The 21,170-nt window shown below is 37.0% G+C and overlaps 1 protein-coding gene across 1 annotated transcript in view; it reads right to left on the reverse strand.

Moving 5' to 3' along the window:
* Positions 1-20,949, reverse strand: part of KCNH7 (potassium voltage-gated channel subfamily H member 7) — a 237,852-nt gene extending 216,903 nt beyond the window's left edge. The window contains exons 1-2 of the mRNA XM_054209833.1: positions 20,689-20,949; positions 18,415-18,645 (exon numbers count right to left, since the gene is read on the reverse strand). Coding sequence (XP_054065808.1) covers positions 18,415-18,645; positions 20,689-20,764 — 307 coding nt within the window. The 5' untranslated portion in view covers positions 20,765-20,949. The remainder of the gene's footprint in view (positions 1-18,414; positions 18,646-20,688) is intronic.
* Positions 20,950-21,170: the final 221 nt, after the last annotated feature.

Below are 21,170 nucleotides of genomic sequence, written 5' to 3' on the forward strand. Positions count from 1 at the left end.
AGCCTAGATAAAAGACGAAACCAGCTCCAACCTGAATTATGGCATATGCAACAATTCCCATGGAATCAATGTGTCAATTTTACTGGAAGGTCTCTGTTCCCTGTTCACGCTCTCTTCCCTCCTGGTGGATACGTGCCATCCAAGATTTGCTTGTGTGGCCCTCTTGCGTGCTTTCTGCCTGCTTTGCGCTATTTTGTAAGTAGGTTATAAGCCCTGTATGTTTGGAATAATCATTCTAATGAAGATGCTGTTTACAGGCACAAGCCCAAACCAACCCTGAAAGTTTAATCTTGAAGATGTTGGGTATTTAAATTTCCAGCAGACCTCAAATCTAAATTTCTCATGGTAGAGTAAAAATGTCCAAGGCAGTCTTCCTGCTTTTGAGTTCAGCTATTTTAAATCTGGGTATAGAGAAATTCAGCATTTGCAGAAATGACTTGGTTGAAACATGACATGAAAAGTTAGTAGGGTGGAGCCTGAAAGGAAATATTTCTGTTGTTGCTATTCCACAGTTCTGCCAAGGACTAAAATTTGTCCTGCAGTCTCATACAGTCATTTATGCACGTGCTTTCTTACTGTGCTTGTATTTGCTTTGTTTCCTTTTGTAATGGTCTGTAATACGCAGCTTCTCCAGAGAATCCTCACTCTTTAAGTCTGAACAGGGCTGCAATTCATGCGCTACATCAAGCTTTCTGTTTGACTTTTGCACTTTAATTTAATACAGAGCCAAGCCAATTTCATATGGTAATATCGACTATATCCTTGTTTGATAAATAGTATTTGGCATCCAATTTAATTGTAATTATATAATTATGAGTAATTACAACCACCATAGTAAACATATCTGAAGCTATTTACTATATTTTTCATTAACTGTATTAAAGTTAAAAACCAACATTGCTACCAAAACCAATGAGTATTCACTACTGGATATTGCCAGTTGCTCTGAAGAAATAATTTGTAGAATAGTAGTGAATTTGTAGTTTGTCCTTTCTGTGTTTTACCATACCTATAATATTTATTTTAGCGGTAAGACAAAAAAGATATGCAAATAAGTGTAAGTAGCAGCAATGAAAAAGACAACATTAATACTGTCTTTATTTCTATATTATCATTTGCAGATACTACTGGATGCAGTATATTACTACTGAGTTTTAAAATTGCAGAAGATAGATACTTTATAATATAATAAAGAGAAAACCAAGAGTGAACGATGCAGCAAATCAGATTTATCACTTCCCTAAATTTGCAGCTCAGGCTAGATTTTCAGAAAGGATCAGCTCTCATCTAGGCACAGAATGCAGGCTGTTATTTTCATACCCCATAAACAAAAGGGGGTTCTGTTCCTCACAGAACAAAGAGCTGACTATTCTAATTCGGTAACTTTTATTGAAAATCTGGCCATGTGTTGTAATGCCTGACCTGAAGGAAAGGTGAACATATCTCATAATTTGAAAAAAATTACAGGTCTAAAATTGTAGGCACCTTTGTAAAGAAAGACAGTACGATCCCTGCTAAGTAGCAAACTACAGAATCGAGTACACAGCTACTTGCCAGGTGTACTCAGCTGATTCATGTTCAGCATATGACCGTACCAGCTGCTTTACTTATGCTGAATTGAAAGAGAACTTCAAAAGAAGAAGAAAAGTAATTCTGTGTATGCTTGAGAATCCCCATTTCCCTTGAAAGCTATAGTAATATTACAGGTGAAATAAGCTCTATGCATGGAGCTAACTAGGAACTTCTCCGGCAGGTTTTTGCATGCTTTTCTTCCACTTGATTAAACACACAAATTTCTCAATGACTCCAAGACTGTAGACCTGAGATTCTAAGATTTCTCAAAATAGAATTGATTTGACCACCACTGATTGAAGCTGATAAACTTTGCACAACTAAAACAGATTTCCACTTGATTCAATCCTATTAAAGTTTTCCTTTGTACGCTGCTTTTGCATAAGAACACTGCCAGTTTGCTCAAAGTATTGGTAGCAGAGCAGAAGAGGACAGACTAAAAAACCTTTTGTTTTTATTTTTTTCTGTTTATTTTTCTTTAGTAATTTTTTCTTCTACAATATATAGATGATATGTGCATAGCAGGGAATAACAAAATTTCTTTATGATTCTTTAATCCCTTTTGGAAAGTCTCCTTTGCAGATAATATCTACGAGATAGCATGTTAACTTTGATCCCTGATCTAGGTTTAGCATCAGAGTTCTGGTATTTTATTCCTATAAAATATAAGACACTATCAACCTCCAACACAGGCATGCATGAAGGCCTCTGTACCACCTAAAATATTGAAAGGAAAGTTGAATTTACCATAGCACGCTTTTGAAAAGGCAATTTGGGATGGTGCACAGTAGCCTTTAGCCAGACATTTTGCTTACCCTTTTTGCTGCACTTCAGAAAGGCTGATTAGGTAGGCTTAATGGAATTGTCAATCCTGTACTCAAAAACAGGTTTATATTTAGCATTGCCCCTTTAAAATAATACACTTCTTTTTCCCAGCCAATAGACCTGGGCAGTTCCATCGTTGAGATCACTGCCCCGATCTCCAAAATTTCCTGTTATCTTCCCTTTCATTATCTTGGGTTCCTGGGAGAAAATGGTAATTTCAAAGAATAATAAAAATGCCATAACCCTACAGATTAGGGCAGTAGTTAGTATGAAATTACTTCAATTTTAAAATATCTCTTAAGTTATTTTGCTCTCATAATTGCTTGCAAAATGTACATTATAATGTATTGTGTAAAAAAGAATGACTCACTGATCATTAGAAGGGCAATCTGTTCAACAAGGTCTCAAAAAATGCATATACTTGTAAAACCTTTATCAAATGTCTAAACACCAAATATGTAACTACCAAATCTTTTCAAGCATTTCAAATCCAAATAAAAACACACAATGTTTTCAGTTATTCAAACACCTTCTTAGAAATGAAACCTACTTGGTTTGGGATGTTTGGGAGGTTGGGTTTACATTTCTTTTGTTTTAGATAAAGACCATAAATAACCGGGAAGTAAACATTTCTGAAGCTATGTTAGTCATAAGGGTAAGTTGTTTTGTAATACCTGTTTATAAAGTTAACTGTATTCCTCTGCAAAGCACAGTATCAGAAACAAGGCTTAGAAAAGCCATTCTTTTGGCTCTTGGTCACATTCTGACTTTACACGAGCCTTGTAGGGCCAAGTATCTTTAACTGTTCTCCTTGACAAAAACAAGTCAACATTTGCAATTGGTTATTAACGGGCAATCTGACAATGACAATTTGGTCCAGTCCAAGAATGCGAAATGACTTGTATATTTTCATTCCTTTAAATTAAAAATAAGACATACGTCACAGTGCTATGCACACTAAATTAACCCTATGTAGAAATGAAGCACATACAAGTAGCTACCCTGGATATTAGACTATATCTGGTACATGCAGAAATGATTGCAATTATACTGACAATGTGTGAATTTCTCATTGGCTACTGTAGAAGTAGGAATGGCTTTGCATCTGAGTTGAAATAAAAAAAATTACCAAATCAGAAATCCTTACATAATACTATGTTGTAATGCAGATGCTGGATATGTTCTCTTCTGCATCATCAAATTAATTGATTGTAGGGGCAACCAGCATTGGTACACCCCCCAAGATACTTTTATCTGTCGCATGGGAAGACAGTAAAAGACAGTTTCTTTTAGACAGTCAGTAAAGCAGGTTTTATCGATGAATTTTTAACATCACATTAGAATGATTAAAATAAAATCCAGCATGAAACAAACAGATTTGTAAGTGTCAAATATGCACGCAGTAGGGAGAAAAAATATTTTTATAATAAAATTAAAAATATCATCAGTGCTGTTTTAGTTAGTGGAAGTATATTTAATGAAGCTTATCAACACCTTCAAACAGCAGCTGAACTCATCATTAATAATATTCATTAAATATGCTTTAACTGTCACATTGTGTTTGTTTAACAGTCCTCGTCTATATATATAAAGAACTGAATGAAAACATGGAATGGGTTACAGATCTGAATAGCCTGTCAGGCCACCCAAGTGGGGAGACTTAAACCGGTGAGGTGATGTCTCCGTTATCTTTTTTAATATCATCAGATGGAATCACATCCCTAAATGATGGGTATTTGAAGGGGCACTGCTTAGAACCATGGATGTGACGTCACTGCAGTACCTCAAAAGCTGCAGGATTCCCAATGCTCTGCTGCTGACACGTTATGCTCCACGTGTTAGGGGCCAGCTCCAGCAGGGTGCTGAGCAAAGATGTGCTGAGCTCCTGTAAGGAGGTATTTAGCACACTTCCATATCGATTGTTTGATGGGGCAGGGGAAGGGCAGTTGGCATTGGCCTAAAGGAAAAGGGCAGTATTAACCCTTGAAGGAAACAGCAGATTTCTATCTCCCCCGGTTACTAATCTGGAAGAGTGCACATAGGACAAATCACCGTTATCTATCATTTCCTGAAGAAAATATGAAATAAAAAGTGTCAAAAAAGAAATGGAGAAGCAAGTGCTGTCTTTTGCCATGACCTATATAAGGAAAAGTTAGCAGCAAACTTCTTCTTATGAGATGAGATGGTGTTTCAATGAGGTTACCTCACTACTGAAAGTCACTACAAGAATTCCACACGATGTGAAAAATACTTCTCTCCTAAAAGATCTGTTTTCTGCACATCTTTAATGATGGGAATTAAGTGCTGAATAATGTGTGCCGAGGATGCCCTAGTTGTTTGCCATTGGCAGATGCATTTATTTGCCAGTTGCAGTTGCATTTATCTCCCAGTATAAGACAATTGATTAACTGCTTCTAAAACTTACAAAAACAACTCCATTGCAATTATCTTTAGCATTAAACTGTTTGGATGACTGTGGCATCCTGACTGATCCATGGCAAAATAAGCATCAGAATGTCTGTTTCCTTCTTAACTCAAACACGTTTGTATACAAAATCTCCCAAAGAAAACCAGGCAGATGCCTAACAGGCCAGGCAGATTGGCCTCCAATACAGGAAAACACTGAGCATCTAGTCCCTCGTGATAAAATGAGTAGCAACATGGAATTTATACCATGTAGCACATCAGTAATGATGTTTGGAAAAGATCTTCTGGCAAACAATATCTAGGTTGCAATTTCAACCACCATTCATGTACAATGTAAACAGGATTTCCTGATGCACATATAAGTGTACCTAAGTTACGTAAAACTTCATGTGTAAAACTTGACATAATACTGAACACTCAAGTAAGAGGAAGCTATAAAAGTAGTACAGAATGCCAACTAGTGTAACAAAAGATATGTAAAATACCAACATATGGGCTACTGAATTAAGAAAAAAAGTAAGAATATGATAACTAGCTCATTAGTTCTTCAAACTTTCCGGAGGGTATAGCTTAAACACCCTCCCTCAAGCACAACAGCAGTCCATCCAAATACTCAGAAAAACAAGTAGATGTATCAAAATATCAGGTGGCTCAGTGGGGAGCTCATGACTGAGCTCCAGTGCAAAAAAAAACCAAACAAACCAAAACCAAAGACATATAAAGGAAGTAGGAGCAAGGGCAGGCTACAAAGGAGCAATACAGAAAAACTGCCCAGGAATGGTGGAATGGTCTTAGGAAAGCAAAAGCTGAGCTAGACTTGAAACTCTCGGGATATCAAGGGCCACAAGAAGAGCTTCTGTTGCTAGCTATGTTAGCAGTAAAAGAATGAACAAGTATAACGCGAGCCTGCTGCTGAGTGGGGAGGGTGATTTAGCGACAGTGGATGCAGATAAAGCTGAGGTACTCTATACTCTCACTGCCTCAGTCTGGGAGACATTTGAATCTTGAGACAGGGTTCAAGGCAGACAAGGTTCAAGGCAGTGGACAAGGATTCAGTCAGGGATCTCTTGAGAAATTTGAGTCCAACTGTGTCCAGGATAAAGCATACTGGGTTGTATCATCAGGAGCATAGCCAGTAGCTTGAGAAAAGTGATACTTCCCCTTTCCTCAGTGCTCATTAGGTCACACCTGGAATAGTGCATCCAGCTTTGGACCCCTAGTACAAGAAAGATGTTGATAAACTTGAGTGAGGCCAGCAGAAGCCACCAAGATGGATATAGACTTAGAGCACATGTCCTTTGAGAAGAAGTTGAGGAAACTGGCCTTGGCCAGAAGTCTAGAGAAGAGACAGCTTTGAGGGATGTAATAACAGCCTTTCAGTAGTTATGAGGAAACTACCAGGAGTTAGAGGCAGGTTCTTTATTGAGGTGCGTGGTAGGAGAATGATAGACAATGCTTTAAATTAAATGTGGGTGGTTTTATACATGGTATAAGTAGAAACAAGTTTCAACATGAGAGAAACTGTGCACTAGAACAGGTTGCCCAGAGAAGCTATGTGGTCTCCATCCAGGCACCCAACTGGACTAAGCCCTAAGCAACCTAGCCTGAATTCTGTGTTGCTCCTGCTTTCAGCATGAGGCTGGACTGGCTGACCTCCTGAGTCTCCTCCTGACCTAAATTCTTCTTGATTCTATGAAAATATGATGGCTATAAAAGACCAATCTAACAAAAGTACTTCTTTCTATGCGGGAATGGTAAAATGTTATATATTAGTTAGAATATGTGCCATGCTAACAGAATGCTTTCCGAAAGCAAACACGGCTGAGGGATTGCTATTTAAAGATTCCCATGTGAAACAAAGCATTACTTGTTATACAGATTGTGCCCGTTTCTAAAAAACAAGATACAAACAAAGGGTGAAATCCAAGAGAGAAAAAAGTTACAATCTAAACTATGTTATGAGAATATCCCTGGTTAATATATCAAGTTTAGAGATGAGCTAGTTGAATCTGAACAGATGTACTATATCCTGCAGAAACGTCCATTTTCCCATTGGTAAGTTTATGTAACTCACAAATATTCAGGATCATGGAGAACAGACTCCATTATACACACCCAAAAAACTAAATCAAACTAGAGTCTGATGAAATTTCAGTTAATTGAATGTTTGGAGAGCGGGAGTTTTTTGTTTTGGGGAAGAAATAAGGCCTCGTTCATTATATGATACCTGCAGCATCAGTTAAAGACAAATAATGGTCAGATAAGATATAGTTTTGCTTCCTTGTAAAATACCGATGTGGTTTAAGAATGATGCATTGGCTCTGTATGACTGATTCATGGTTCTCCCGAATAAGTGCTACAACTATCACAACAAAGTCCAATGTGAGACTTGCAAATGATAAGTGTTTTCTGTTTGGAAAAAGTGTGAGCTTAGCAGCCACTGAACTTTCTTAACTGCATCTCCTATATTTTTTTCTTTGTCATTTATTTGGTAGTTCTATTTTCTGTATCAAACTTGGAAACCCTGAGGGCTGAACTTCTTTAACCCTGGGGCAAGAGAAGGAAACAGTTTGGCCTCTTCTGCTGTTCAGAATAACCCCAGTTGTCTCTAACTTCATTCTAGCACTTGAGGATCATTACAGCGTGTACCCTCTCTAACACAAGAGGTCGTTTCTCTAGAAATTACCTTTTATTACAGACAGGACAGAGACATGTACACAACAACATTCTAGGGTGTCTCTTTTCTTGGACCTGGCCTGTGATCCGAGATACTAATTTAAAAATAATTCCTATTCAGTGCAATTCCTATTAGAGATTGTTTTACAGAACTATTCCATTAAATAGAACTTCATGTGCTCACTCTGTTATCCATGTTTGGGACTTGAACATGTTGGCATTGGGGTTTTTTGAGGCATTTATTTATACATACACAGTGCTCTTGTCTATACTGGGAAACATTACAATGCAATCTTGGTGTACTCTCTCAGAAAAGAGAGGAGGACAGTGCGAAAACACAGTAGACAATGATGGTTTGGAACTGTGAGCTTTTCAAGAATAATCTGTCTTTCAAGGTAAGAGACTCACTGCATTAGTCAATCAGCTCATTAGGGGTCACTTTAATTTGCCGCTCAGTTCAGACTTGTGATTGAATGTATTTAATAAGAATAATGTGTTATCAGTAAAACTGTTGTGAACTATAGAGTATCAGTTTGTATTCTATGATGGGGTAGGAGGTAATTTTGGCAACCTCAAAGCAGTTGTTAACAACAAAAAGTTGTTAAATGCCCTTTCATATTTTATATACGTATGACACAATACATACAACTGAAAATCTAGTCCAAAATTTGCTCTGACATATAAAAGTTCATGTCAGTCATTTCCCTTGGAGTAATTGAATCTCAGTGTGATCTTCGTAACTATGGTACTTCAGTTATTTCTGATATTTTAGTGCCTGTGGCCCCGAGGGGGCAAAAAAAAAGTTTGGATAATCTACTTTACAGGGAACAATCAAGGTTAAACATGTAGAATTGTTTCTCCATCATTTCAAAAAGCAGTTGATATATTTTCTAAAATTCCTCAGAAAGTGGAAATAAAGTGCTTTATTTACAACTTTTTTTATTTACAGGAAAAGGATCCCAAGGTGAAAGAAAAAGGATTAAGACCAAAATACTACTTAAAGGGGAAATAATTCACTCAGTTCTTGTGAAGCAGGGACAAATGCTTTTGCATATACAAATGTGTGAGAAATCATGTTTGAAATACAAGCAGCCACACAGAATGTATTTATCAAGTTAATGATTGTGTTTTGCATATGCTGAGTTCTGCAGAGACAGTGACGCTACTGGCAATTCTGCTGCTGCAGGATCTGGTTTTTTTATAAATGAGGTCAAAAGACAACCAGAAATGAATGTAAATAGACCTGCATGGTCTATTGAAAAGCTCCCTCAACTGTAACGCTCTTGGTTTGTGTAGTTGTTTTCATAAAATAGAATTGCATACCTGTCAGCTAGGAAGAAGAGTTGTCTGCGTACCACGTATTATTCCTTCCTCTTTTCCTCTCTTTAAATAAACAGTAACCAGAGAAGAGAGATGCCACCTGCACCTAGCACCTGATCTACAAACATCACACATATCAGACAGTAGCTCTGCTTGTAGCCGCAGTAGCAGTTAGTAGTTTTAATTAACTTCTTCAGCATTTGGGAGTAACCCCTTAGACCCCAGTTCTACTCCTGACACGAGAGAATTGGTTTGCAAGTTTTAGGATAAAGAGAAACAATGTCTTTATTAGTTTTGTCATCACCCACAAACAGTACTCAAACTCTGCTTTATCCCTCTACAAAACTTTTCTTTGAAACTGTGCGTGAAACACTAAAGCCGCTTCTGTGCCACCTCATATTCTTGTTGCCATAAGCAATCAGTATAACTTACAGAGGCGCTAAGGATGCTCTGAACTGTGGAACAGCACGGACTGACATTATACGTAGGCTGTCTTTCACACCAGTTCATGAGCCGCTCCATTAATCCTCAGAGAAGGCTCCGATATTGATTTATAGATACCTGGTTTTGTACTTGAGGGCTGTTATTCTCTCACATAATATAGTATGTTGTCCATGACTCCAGAAATAGTCCTTTTGGGAAGTGTTGTCTTTTCTGTTGGATGGACTTTGGTGTTAAATTGATTCCTGGTATATTTTATCATGCAAAAATAATGCTGGGCACTTATGATGGAAAAAAAGGAACGCATTTTCCTTTCTTTTATTATCATTATTTAAAATGACATGGACTTTAGGTTTTCTTTCTTTCTTTCCCATTTGTGAATTGAAAGCCATTTTTCAAGCCAGTAGACAGAACTGCAACAGTATTTTACCTTAAATACCATGACAATAGGATTTATAGACTAATGAGTTTCAGGCTTTTTTGAAAGTATAAAAAGAAATGCTTTCTTGTACAACAGCCATAAACATGCAAAATACTAATGAGATTATCTGGCATTTTTTCCAGAGAGGAAGGAGTAAAGCAGATTGGCACAAATGAGTTTTGAAAGAATGAAATTTGCAAGCTATTTTCAGAGATCCACTTGCATTGATTTGAATGAAAATCAGCAGAGAATGCTCTAAGAAATAAACAATCTCAAAAGGGCATAGACTCCAAAGTCTGAGAACAGCTGGGAATAAGTGCTTTAGAACATGTGTGTTAGTGACGAAACATATTTACATGATGATTAACTGTTTTTCAAGCAGTTTAGGTATAAGACAAAGGCAAAACCCTTAATGTACATCTGCCCTTGTTCTGAAGTCATCTCCGCCCGTCTACCCTCTGGATTAAAATGGAGGAAGGTTTTGTGTATGTTTTGCATGTTTGTTTCACAACTTGTTGTCTTGGTATGTAGCAACTCAAGATTCAGCTAATACTAGTTAGTAATGGCATACTATGTCTCTACCAGCAGTGCTCTAATACCTAAAGATCAGGATTTTTAGTGTTGCAAAAAAAATTAAACTCTGCACACTAATTCTGTGAAAGTTGTGGGTGCACAAGCCAAGTGCTGTTATCTGTACGTATTGTTATCTTATTCTCCGGCCTTCAGGAATGTTTCTGGGAGCAGAAACAATCAGCTACAATATAGTCACATACATTTGCTCAAAAGAGGCCAACATTTCATAACTTCACCCTATCAAGGATCAGTGTATTTTGGTATTATGATAAATTTTAATTTCCTGGCATTTGAAGTAAAGTCTTGTTGTGTTTCTCTGAACTGAACTGACCATTTAGGCAAGGCTTTCTGGTTTCCACTGGAGTCTTACGTGGCAAATCAAGGATTTAAATGAGGCCATGGCAAAATGTAATAGAAAGGATTTTTATTGACTATGGCACTACAGAGGAACAAGGACAGGAAAGCAAGAAATTTCAGCAGGAGGGAAGTACTGAAGGCAGCCGTGATTTCTGGCCTAAGCTTTCTTCTGGTCATTTCTACTCAAGTATCAGCAATGAAATAGTTAATAATGTTGACATTTAAACACCATCTTTAGGTTTCGGTGATATGATGGCTCTTTGCTAACAATGAAACTGTAATATGTTCTTTTTGTGGATAAAACTTCAGAGCTATATTCGAGGGTGTTATCAAAACTAGGCATAAGGAGATCTTTAATTAGAGGCTGGCTAATGGAACAGAAAAAGACAACAGGACCTCCACTTTATACTGCTTGCTTCAACTTTTTTTCAGATTGAATTTTGGTATCCTTTGTGGTTATCTTTACTGATGAGATTTCACTGTGATTACAGAAGTAAAGAATTAAGAAAAATAGAAACAAAAAGGCAAACAAACAACCAGGAAGTTGGTGAGGGAGCTTAAAACGGGGTATCTATGGAAATGCTGGAGGTGAAAAGGCATTTTGTGACTAGTTCTGGCTGTAATTCTGCTTTCCAAATGAAATTTTAAATTAATTTCTAAGAAATAATTCAAATATGTATGTTATTTCCTTTAAACCAAAACCAGTGTACTAGACTAAAAAGTTCAAGATATACAAAACCGTAACACCAATATTTTTGACCTCAGAGATGTGAACTTTCAGAGATGTAGTCTGTGTGAAACCAGCTGTAACTATAGAGCCACGTTACTCCACTGTCATTGTCATGCACCTGCTCTGCCTAGATCTAGGTTCACAGCTACAGTTCCGATTGCTTTTGAGATAGGCGGTTTCCAGAGTGAGTTAGCAATTTCCATAGTCAGCTTGGTCTTGCAACTCTGAATCCTATACTGCTCGATTAAGCTTTTTCCATACTTAGCTGGGAAGAATATGGACCGTCTAGCACACAGATTGAGTCATACACTAAGTCAAATATGTAGGGAACACTTGAAAACTGGATTTGAAACCACTAAGATAAAATCTAATTCACACCATTATTCTCTTCCCATTGCTTCAAACCAGAGAGAACAGCACCGATGTCAACATCGGTACTATTTGAAGTGTGATGTTCTGAAGTGTGTGTAACACCAAATATGCATAAGGCCGCTATTAGAAAAGCAGCTGCTCTTCTACCATTCCTATTGCAAGGTCTGATGTCTGATTTGCTCTCTGCATCTCTTTTTGATGTATGGGCCAATTCGATGGAGAAGAGAAAGAAGCGCTTGGTAACGCAAATCAGGAGTATGGAATAACTCTCTTAGCAGAGTGTAACATTAAAAAGGATGCACACTGAAGATGGAAAGAAGACACAAAAAATCATGTGAAACCACAACAAAAAATAGACTAACAGCTTCTGCTCCTTTTATCTCCTAACCCAAACCCAAAATAGCTTTCACTAAAATTGAAAGGAGCATATTCAAAGCAGATAAAAAACTTTGTCAGGCAATGACTAACTAAAAGATGAAACTCTTCTCCATAGGATATTATCATTCTAAACAGCTTAGAAACACTTTGAGTATGTGTATCTTATCATAACCTTCTAGTGCCGTTTGACTCCAGAATGTGACACTTTTCTTACCACTGTAGGACTCTCTTTTTGAAAGTCAGCAATCCTTGATTCTTTGTAGCTCAAGCAAGGGAAATTTGGGTCCCTTGATTAGTGTAAGTTGACCCTGTAACTTTCTGAATCCTGCTGTAAAACTGCACTATGGAAGTCCAGTGGCAGAAGAGCTCCCTCTGGACACTGAACTGAAATGAAAGACTCCTCCTGATCCACTAGCCTACAGGTTTTTTATTTCTGCCATGGAGGAACTTAAAACTGTCAGAAGGTATTTTTCCAAACTGTGTAAGATATTTTTTTTTTTGTTAAAGATGCAGTAGCTATAATAATAGCAGTTGTATTCTTCATTATTTGTTAAAATTAGCTATATCTAATCATATCTTTCTGACCCTAAACACTGACAGAGGTAATAATTTTAAAGGCAATTTAATTTTTATTCCTTTTTATTCAGATACTGTCTCTCATTAGCAGGAATACATGAAAGGGAAAAAATGATCTTCTGTAAAATCCTCCTTCTTCTTGAAAATAAATTCATCTTGATCTGAGAAGAAAAAAAGAATATACTGGAAAGCCAAGGGACTGAAAAATATGGTTGAAATTGGCCCATAAATAAGCCTACTTAGTATATCTGAGAGCTGCTTTATCATAATCATTAGGTATCCCATGCGAAAGGTGAATAAGAAGTGACCCACACTTCTGGGCAGGCACAGGAGCCATAACTGAATGGGGATGGGTAAATGAGATATTCTGATCACTGAGGTACCAGCTCACTGCTAATGGTGCTCCCTGCTGCAAAAATAGCAATACTGAATGGGACAAAAGACAGTCTTGTCTCTTAGAACAAGTATTAGAACCTAAGGTAGCAACATTACACTAGAGACATAAGAAAAGGTCGTCCATTTCCAATAGTTCGACACCTTCAGTAACATTCTGGATTTGATCCAGGTGGGTTTTTTTAAGATGTTTGGAAAAAAATTGCACTAAGACAGGTTTTTTGGACAGCATTTTGTTGGGGGGTAACAATTTTTTTATTGAAATGCAGTCAGGTAGTATTTCTTAACCAAGAACTCCTAAAAGAACAGGGTATTAGACAGTGACCTTTCTCATCAGCTCTGGTTAAGGCATTGAATCTACAGTCCAAACTGCACTTGCTGACCCTCATGTTAGAACTAATCTGAAGGGACTTGACATACATGCAAGGGTCTTTCTTCTCAGTTGTATTTTTAATTGTTTGGTAGGTTCACAGCCTCCACAGAACACAAACAGGCAATACAACGCCAATGCTGGCTGAAGCCTAGATGATGACCTTCTAAATGAAGTCCTGATCTTTCTGTTTTAGAATACTTAATACCATTTCCACTTTATTTTGTCAGTATGATTGCACTTTGTTTTATATTCTTATCCTCAAAAAAGAGCTTAACAGGCCTTAAAAATATTAGTTTGGAATCTTAATGTGTTTTGAAAATACAAGTATGTTTAATTTGCAGTCAAATGTAGCAAATTACATTTTTCAAACGGGGTAAGTGGCAAATAATTTATGAGGTTTGTAAACACTCTGATAATAATTGCTTAATTTTATCTTTGCTCAAACCTATACTCTTCTGTAGTGCTTCTTACACTAGAGTATCTGATGTGAGCCTAAATGATCTCCTTACCTCCCTTTAAAAGGTACTCTGTAAGCTTAGATACAGCCCACTGTTGTCCACAAAGCCTAGAGTAAGAAGTAAAAAAGCATTCAGTGTGATACAACCCTTTCTGATTATCATGTATCCATTCTCAACCCCAAAATAATTATACTTTTTATGTCAAAAGCTTTACAGCTTTACCACCTCAAGCAATATTTTACAGCTGTCAAGAATGATTTATGCAATAATGACTTAAACTGCAAAATGGAGTCCTCAAAGGAAGAGCTGTCAAATATTTTCACCACAAATAACTTTATTAAAATAAGAATTGATATTCTGTATAAACAGTATTTTACCTTCAACTATAATACCGATCGTATAGCTGCATGGTTTGTGAAAATGAAGTTGTGAGATAGTGAGGAATGTGCTATACGGCTACTTTGATATCAGAGTATAATTTGAATTAAGCAGATGTTAATGCCTAATGGGCAAGACTTTCAACTAAATCTGTTTCAAAATAATAGTTCTTGTGATTTCTCTGTATTTATCTATTGTTCTTTGTAAAAATGGATGTTTACATTAAAAATTAAATGTACCAAGTCTTTAATTGCATGAGTACATCCAGTGGCATTTGTGGAGCTTCTTGTGTGATGAGAACCTATAGATTTGGACCCTTAGTTCTGGCGTCCATCTGTTTCCATTAACCATTTTTCTCACTGGCAATTAATTCTTTTGATAACTGTGCAATCACCTACTGTGGCACTACTCTAACAGGACAGAGGACTAGAACTTTGCCTGGATTGTGTAAATACCCTTCTAAAAGGAAAAAGTAATCAGGAGAAATTAAACCCAAATGTAGGCTATATTAACAATCTTATTCTGATACAAATACTGCAAGAGGAGCTAGTAAGGCTTTTAGCTGCACATGATAAAAACTTCTGTGAAGGCAGGGCACTGGTGTGGTTGGGGCAGGACCTGCTGGGTGCGTAAGTAATGCTGACATCCCGCCTCTACGCTATCTATCTTCAACAATTACACAAAGCTACCACAAGTGTTCTCCCCCTCTCCTCTGCACCCTCCCCGCACTGCGCAGTGGAAAGGGAAACACGCCCAGTCTAGGTAAAACATTTATCAAATGATAATACATTGAATTCGCATTCTTCTTTGTCCACTCTATCTTCTGTCTGCCGCGTTTAAAGCACTGTAGATTCAAGCAACTGCCATTTTCTGAAAATCACCCTGCTACAATTTTTCGCCCATCCTTCTGTCCCTTTTTCTTCAAGCGTGTGATCTGGCCTAAAGATTAAAGCAGTGAACAAACAGCAGCCTTCGGTCTTGCATCATCAAGATGTTTAAAACTCAAAACCTTGCACTTTCTTTCATCTAGGAAAGTAGACTATAGACCACTAGAGAACATCAGAATCCTAATTCCCAGTACATATGCAATACCATTTTTCTAGTGCAAGAATTTCCTTTTAAGTTAAACTTTAAAGCTGTGATATTTTATGTGAGGTGGTATTTGTTAAAAAGAGAAAGCATTAGTTATAGAGCCGTTCCCTTTCTGATATCTGCATTGCTGGACTTCTGATGACAGATTAGCTTTATAAGTGAGGGGATATATGATCCCACTGACATTTGCTTTACTTTGAAATATTAAAATAATTTTAATCAATGGCTTACATAGAGTAAATAATAGTGTGATGCGGAATAAGGTTTTATTTACAATTCACTGGGCATTTATTCAGGACTGTGTAATATGGTCTTCAGAAACTCCTGTCGGTGGAACCTCAAGTGATTCACACCTTCATGAGCTGTCTTCCTCCTCTGTATGCTTAGTACTATGTTAAATATTATACAATGGGTGGCTATGAAATAAAATGTCAAATCAAACTTTCAAGCAGTGGGTAGTTCATTGGAGTAACTTGGGTTACTTCCTGGAGAAAACTACATTTCTAACTGTGCTGGCATCGCCCTCTTAAAATACTCTCATGTGCACTCAGAGCACACAGTACAAAATTAACAACTAACCAGGCACTAAACTCTCAGATTTTTAGCAAAGTCTTTAAATTAATTTTGCTTCAGAACCTGGAGGAAGTCCTTGTTAGGTATCACCATTCTGTATATTGTTATAATATACAGAGTATGTTATATAAAGTCTTTATATATATACTACCCTATATATTGCAAAAACAAATTGGTAAATTTGAAAAAGTGAAGTAAGTGAAGAAGTGAAGTATATCTTTTCAGTAATTTTGAATAACTATATGCTTACTGATATTTATTATATCCATCATATAGGTAGTTTCAACATTATGATACCACACAAACTTCAGATTTTTTTATAATATTTTTGTAAAGAAATTGAACATTATGTGTAATGGAACAAAAAAGTCTGCATATCCAAATGATCAAGCTGTCAGACATTTACGCTTCTGAGTGTCAGACCTATCTTGTATTTTGTTGATTTTTGCCTGTAATCAGTGACTTGATATTTTAAATTATATTTACAATTCAAAGTAATTCACCTGTATTTGTTTAAATTTAGCAGTGCATATAATGCACATGGTAAGTCCTGTTCACATTTCGACTGGTAAAATTTTGAGGAATTCAACTCAAATTTGTCTAGAACTGTTGTCTGCATCTTTTGAAATTCCTTAACCTTCAACCTAGTAATGTAAAGAAACTATTCACAGAAGTGAAGTTACTGAGAACCCTTATGCATAAGATTGTTTACACTGAATAATCCATAACTCATTTGCAATGTGCTTCAAAATTCAAAACTATTTACAAAAGATACGGCAATTTTTACAGACAATTTTACTTTGGTTTGCCTCAAACAGACTATGGTGTGTTGCATGATGCTAGAATTCAGCATTTTAGAAAAATATGTATTTACAGTAATTGACAGATAAGCAGTATTTCAGTCAAGCGCCTTTCCCTCCCTCCTAGTATCTTGAGAGACTGAAGCACTTTTAAACGACCAGATCTCAAAACAGTGCTCCAGGCTGGTGGCTGTGAAAGTTAGCAATGACATTCTCCTTTTGCAATATTATTTTTAACACACGCCAAGTTAAAACAAACACAGGCTAGATGGTAAAAGACACGCGGTATCAGGTCTCCTGATAAATCTACGTTCAAGGCACATCTACAGCAACAGATCTTGACCAAAATCTGCTCCAAACCACCAAACCAGATCTAAGAATAAAGGACTCTACTGAAAATGCACTAAGAAGAATATGTTTAAATATTGGTAGTGTGGGTAGAATGGCTGGCCCGAGTCCTATCTGAATTATACCAGCCTAAGCTAAAAATAATACTTAAGTCTCTCCGAGATAACAACAGAATTATTGAGAACAGGGTTTAACTCTGTGACTTTAAAATGTGAGACCATCCATTGCATGTGATTCTAAAATTGATGCAAACAACACACTGGCACTTCTCCAGAACTAATTTAAGCTCAGCATTTGAATATGAATTTCCTTTTCCTTCTCCCAAGAGTGTACACAACAAGAGACAGAATAAGGTACACCGCACTTATCCATTGCTTGAATTTGTTTGAAAGATGGATGTTTCTGTAAATAACCCTGGGTAATTAGGAAAAAAAAACCAACACCAAACCGAACTTTACATATAGCTATTATGTATCATAATTAGTTTTCATGTGTATGCATTTTTTAATCTGCAAATACAGTCATTTATTCATTTTATGCTCTTAACAGGAAAAAAAGCATCAGCACAGCAGTTTTAGCCAGTCTTCCTTATATCAGCAATAGTTTTCACAGACTTTTATCTTGATTTATATTTGATTTATATTGAGTCTTTACTGAATAAGAGGGAAACTCTTCATAATTTAGCCAGCCCAAAATTTCTACTCAGACAATATAATTCCAGGACAACTATGGTTCAGTTGTAGGTACTCCAACTTCACAATATCTCATATCTGAAAAAGACTTTCTTTGTAAGCTAATGCTTTCTTCATGACAAGCCAATTTTTGCTACTTTTAACCTTGTTATACTTTTTCCAGTAAAATACTGCATTTAAATGGAGGTACAGTTCCAATTGCATGAGGCAGGCAGCCTTAAGCCCCCTGAAACTGATACACCGTTCCTATGCCCTGTGAGATGAAACAGTTCCTAAAAATTAACTCTCACAGGATGTCGCCTCTATGCTTGTTATCTGTTCTTTGTTGTAGGGCTGTTTACTTTAGGAGATTTAGATCTGCTTTAAAGCAACCGAGAGGAGAACTTTTGTTCAACAGTTGCAAACATGCTGCTAGCTTCATTCAGCTGTTAGAGCCAGCGTACACTGATATACTCTATACACCCACTACTTTCATGGCGAATTCCCTTACTGGTATACATAAGTGTACTTCACTGGACTTCAGAGAAATGACAACACTGCTCCAGCCAAGGGTCTGGCCAGCAGATCATACCCACTTCTTTAACCAACCAACTGATAACCAAACACACAAGAAGTCTTGAAAATAAAAACAGACTTTACCATCTTTGTGATAATAGGTGACTTCTACTTTCCTCTCCTCTGACCCCAGCAGTGCTTGAGCAATTTGGGCAATATGATGTCTTTTGGTCTCTGGCCCATGAAGAAAATCACAGGTGCAAGGTTTCTGCATGACATCTGGCCTGGAGAACCCGGTCATCTCACAGAACCCATCATTGCAGTAGATGATAGCACAGTTCTGCACTCTAGCATTAGCAATGATGAATTTTTTATCTGCAATAAAAGAAAGTGATGCATTTTTTAGTACTCTTTCAACATTTCATAAAATGTCAATTGCATGGATGGATGCTAAACAACCCTTCCTTTCACTGGGATGCCTGAAATGTACAGATTTTCAGTCATTTAATGTAGCTAATTTGATTCATAGCTTTTAAAGAAACTTCAATAAATTTAGAATACATGAAAGATGAAGGTAGTTGTCTTTTAAGGAAATAAATCCAGATTATGCAAGTCTTTTGCAAAACTCCTTTTGACTTCAAAATGTTGTCTTTTTTAGCTTCACTGAAACCCAGGTGATAACTGCCATCCTGTCAACCGTTAACTCCAGGGAAGTCCTTGAAAACTTAGCAGCTTCTTTTGTGGGAAAGTGGAGCCTCGGGAAGGGGGTTTTACTCAAGTGAAGGGCTTCCTGGGATAAGGTCCAACCAGCTCAGCCTACTCTGTAGGGATTTTCATTAAGGTTAATGACAGCAAGTTTATAGTCAGTATTTTAACAAAATTATCTAGAAAAGAACATGATAATTTTTTTCCTCTGTGATTGTCTTAGAAGTTATATTTATATAAGAAAATATCTCTTAGTAAAAATAAAAAACAAACACACAAACAGAAAAAGGAGTATGAAGGTACGTGAAAACCAAAGATTGTGGTGTTGGAAACATTTTGCACAGTCCGCTGAAGTTCTGTGCCTCAGTCCATCACCTGTCCCAAACTTTCACCTGACAGAAAGGTTCAAAAGTTTTCAACTGTTACTTCATTTGTTTCTGTCTACCACTATAACACACGATTCCCATGGTAATTATAAATGTGCAGCTTTGATACATTTACTGTTAATAACATGAATGTCTGCTTACTTAATCACACTAGTAGGTCCCTTGCTTTATAAAAGACTTTGTGTGGCACCAAGTTAGCAGTACAAGTCTTGAAAATTTTAAAGATATTCTGTCTTTGAACACAGTGAAATATTTGGAGAGAAAAATATAGATTTCATTCTTGCTTTTTCTACGGTCTTTCAGTCATGCTGAATTTTCACTACCACTTGCCTAGTTAGTAGGTAGTGCTTTGTTCTCTTCAAAATATATACACTTTACTGCATAAAAACTGCTACTCGAATAGCAACGTGACTTAACATTTAGATAAATTAGGACTACAAACAGCATCTTCATTTTTTTTCTCAAATATTATAAATATTAAATTGGTAACGTGGGTTTAAGTATAATGAAGTATATAAACTGAAGTTAGCTGTAAGGGTTTGCACCACTGACACTAAAAATATGCTAAATATTTAAATAAATGTACATATATCAAAACTACTGTTTCTAAATGAAATTCATTTTAAGCATCAAGTGTTCCTTCTTACTGTTAACGTAAACCAGAGTTCCAGCCAGGAAAAACACTTCAGCTTCAGCCTCCTCGACAGGTAGTAAACTGCTGCATTGGAAAAGATCTCACAGACTCTCCCTGAGGATGCATTTGCACTGGTTTGATACGATATTTTAGGCTTGCATAAACAAAGCAGAAATACTTGACAGCTATATTAAAATGCAGTCATGACAACAAGGTAAGAGAGTATCTTCCCTTTAATAACTGTTCTGCATATTATCTGTTTCCTCTAAATCAAAGTCTGACTGTTCTGCTTTATTTTGAAAAGACAATTAATAATAACAATAACAACAACAATAATAATAAATCTAGCTGATTTTTTTAAACATTGCACAGGAAGCAAGATTGTACACTCTGCTTTTAGAGCCATCTCACCAGTTCAGAAGAAGGTAAGAGATATAACTTCTATAGCTGTACAATATGGATACAGTCGAAGATAAAAACTATTCCTTGGAACGGGGGAAAAAAAGCCAAATAATTCCAGTCGGTGATCTGTATTCTACATCAAAAACAATGTTACTCCTGCCAGGGATCCCCTCCTTACCTCTGGGGTTTTCTTTCCAAGCTAAAAACTTAAAATAGTCTGGAGCTGCTGTCCATTTAGTCACAAGCAGAATCAAACTACTGTAGCAAAATAGATAGAAAGAGAGAACTTACTTTGCCCTTCAAATTTTCGTATGATTGTACCCAAAAATGTATTTTGTGGTGCCACATGACCTCTGCGAACAGGCATGTTTGTACAGGTCTTCGGTTTTCTGTGCACAATGACTTCTCCAAGGATCTCCTACACGGCTCCAGCCCAAACCACCGAGCCAGCTACCCTTTGTGACAAATCATCGTCCTCTGGAGCTCGGAAATCTCTTCCCATTAGCACCACTTCTAGATACACGCTTTTCCTATCGGAGTCAGATCCATCCCCCAGTTTCTTTCTTTTTCTTTCTTTCTTTCCTTGCTTTCTTTTATATTTTTTTCCTGCAGGAGCTCGGACGCTATTGTCTGGGGCGGGTAGGGGTGGGGTAAGCAGGAGGAGGGGGGGGGAAGATTACAAGGGTAATCGATCTCTAGCACCAAACATCGCCAATTTTCCAAAGCAAATGGCTGTGACCCGGCAGTTTCCGACGCTGTAGTGATGGTTAGAG

The sequence above is a fragment of the Rissa tridactyla genome, chromosome 7, assembly GCF_028500815.1.
Source record: "Rissa tridactyla isolate bRisTri1 chromosome 7, bRisTri1.patW.cur.20221130, whole genome shotgun sequence".
In the NCBI taxonomy this organism is placed as follows: Eukaryota; Metazoa; Chordata; class Aves; order Charadriiformes; family Laridae; genus Rissa; species Rissa tridactyla.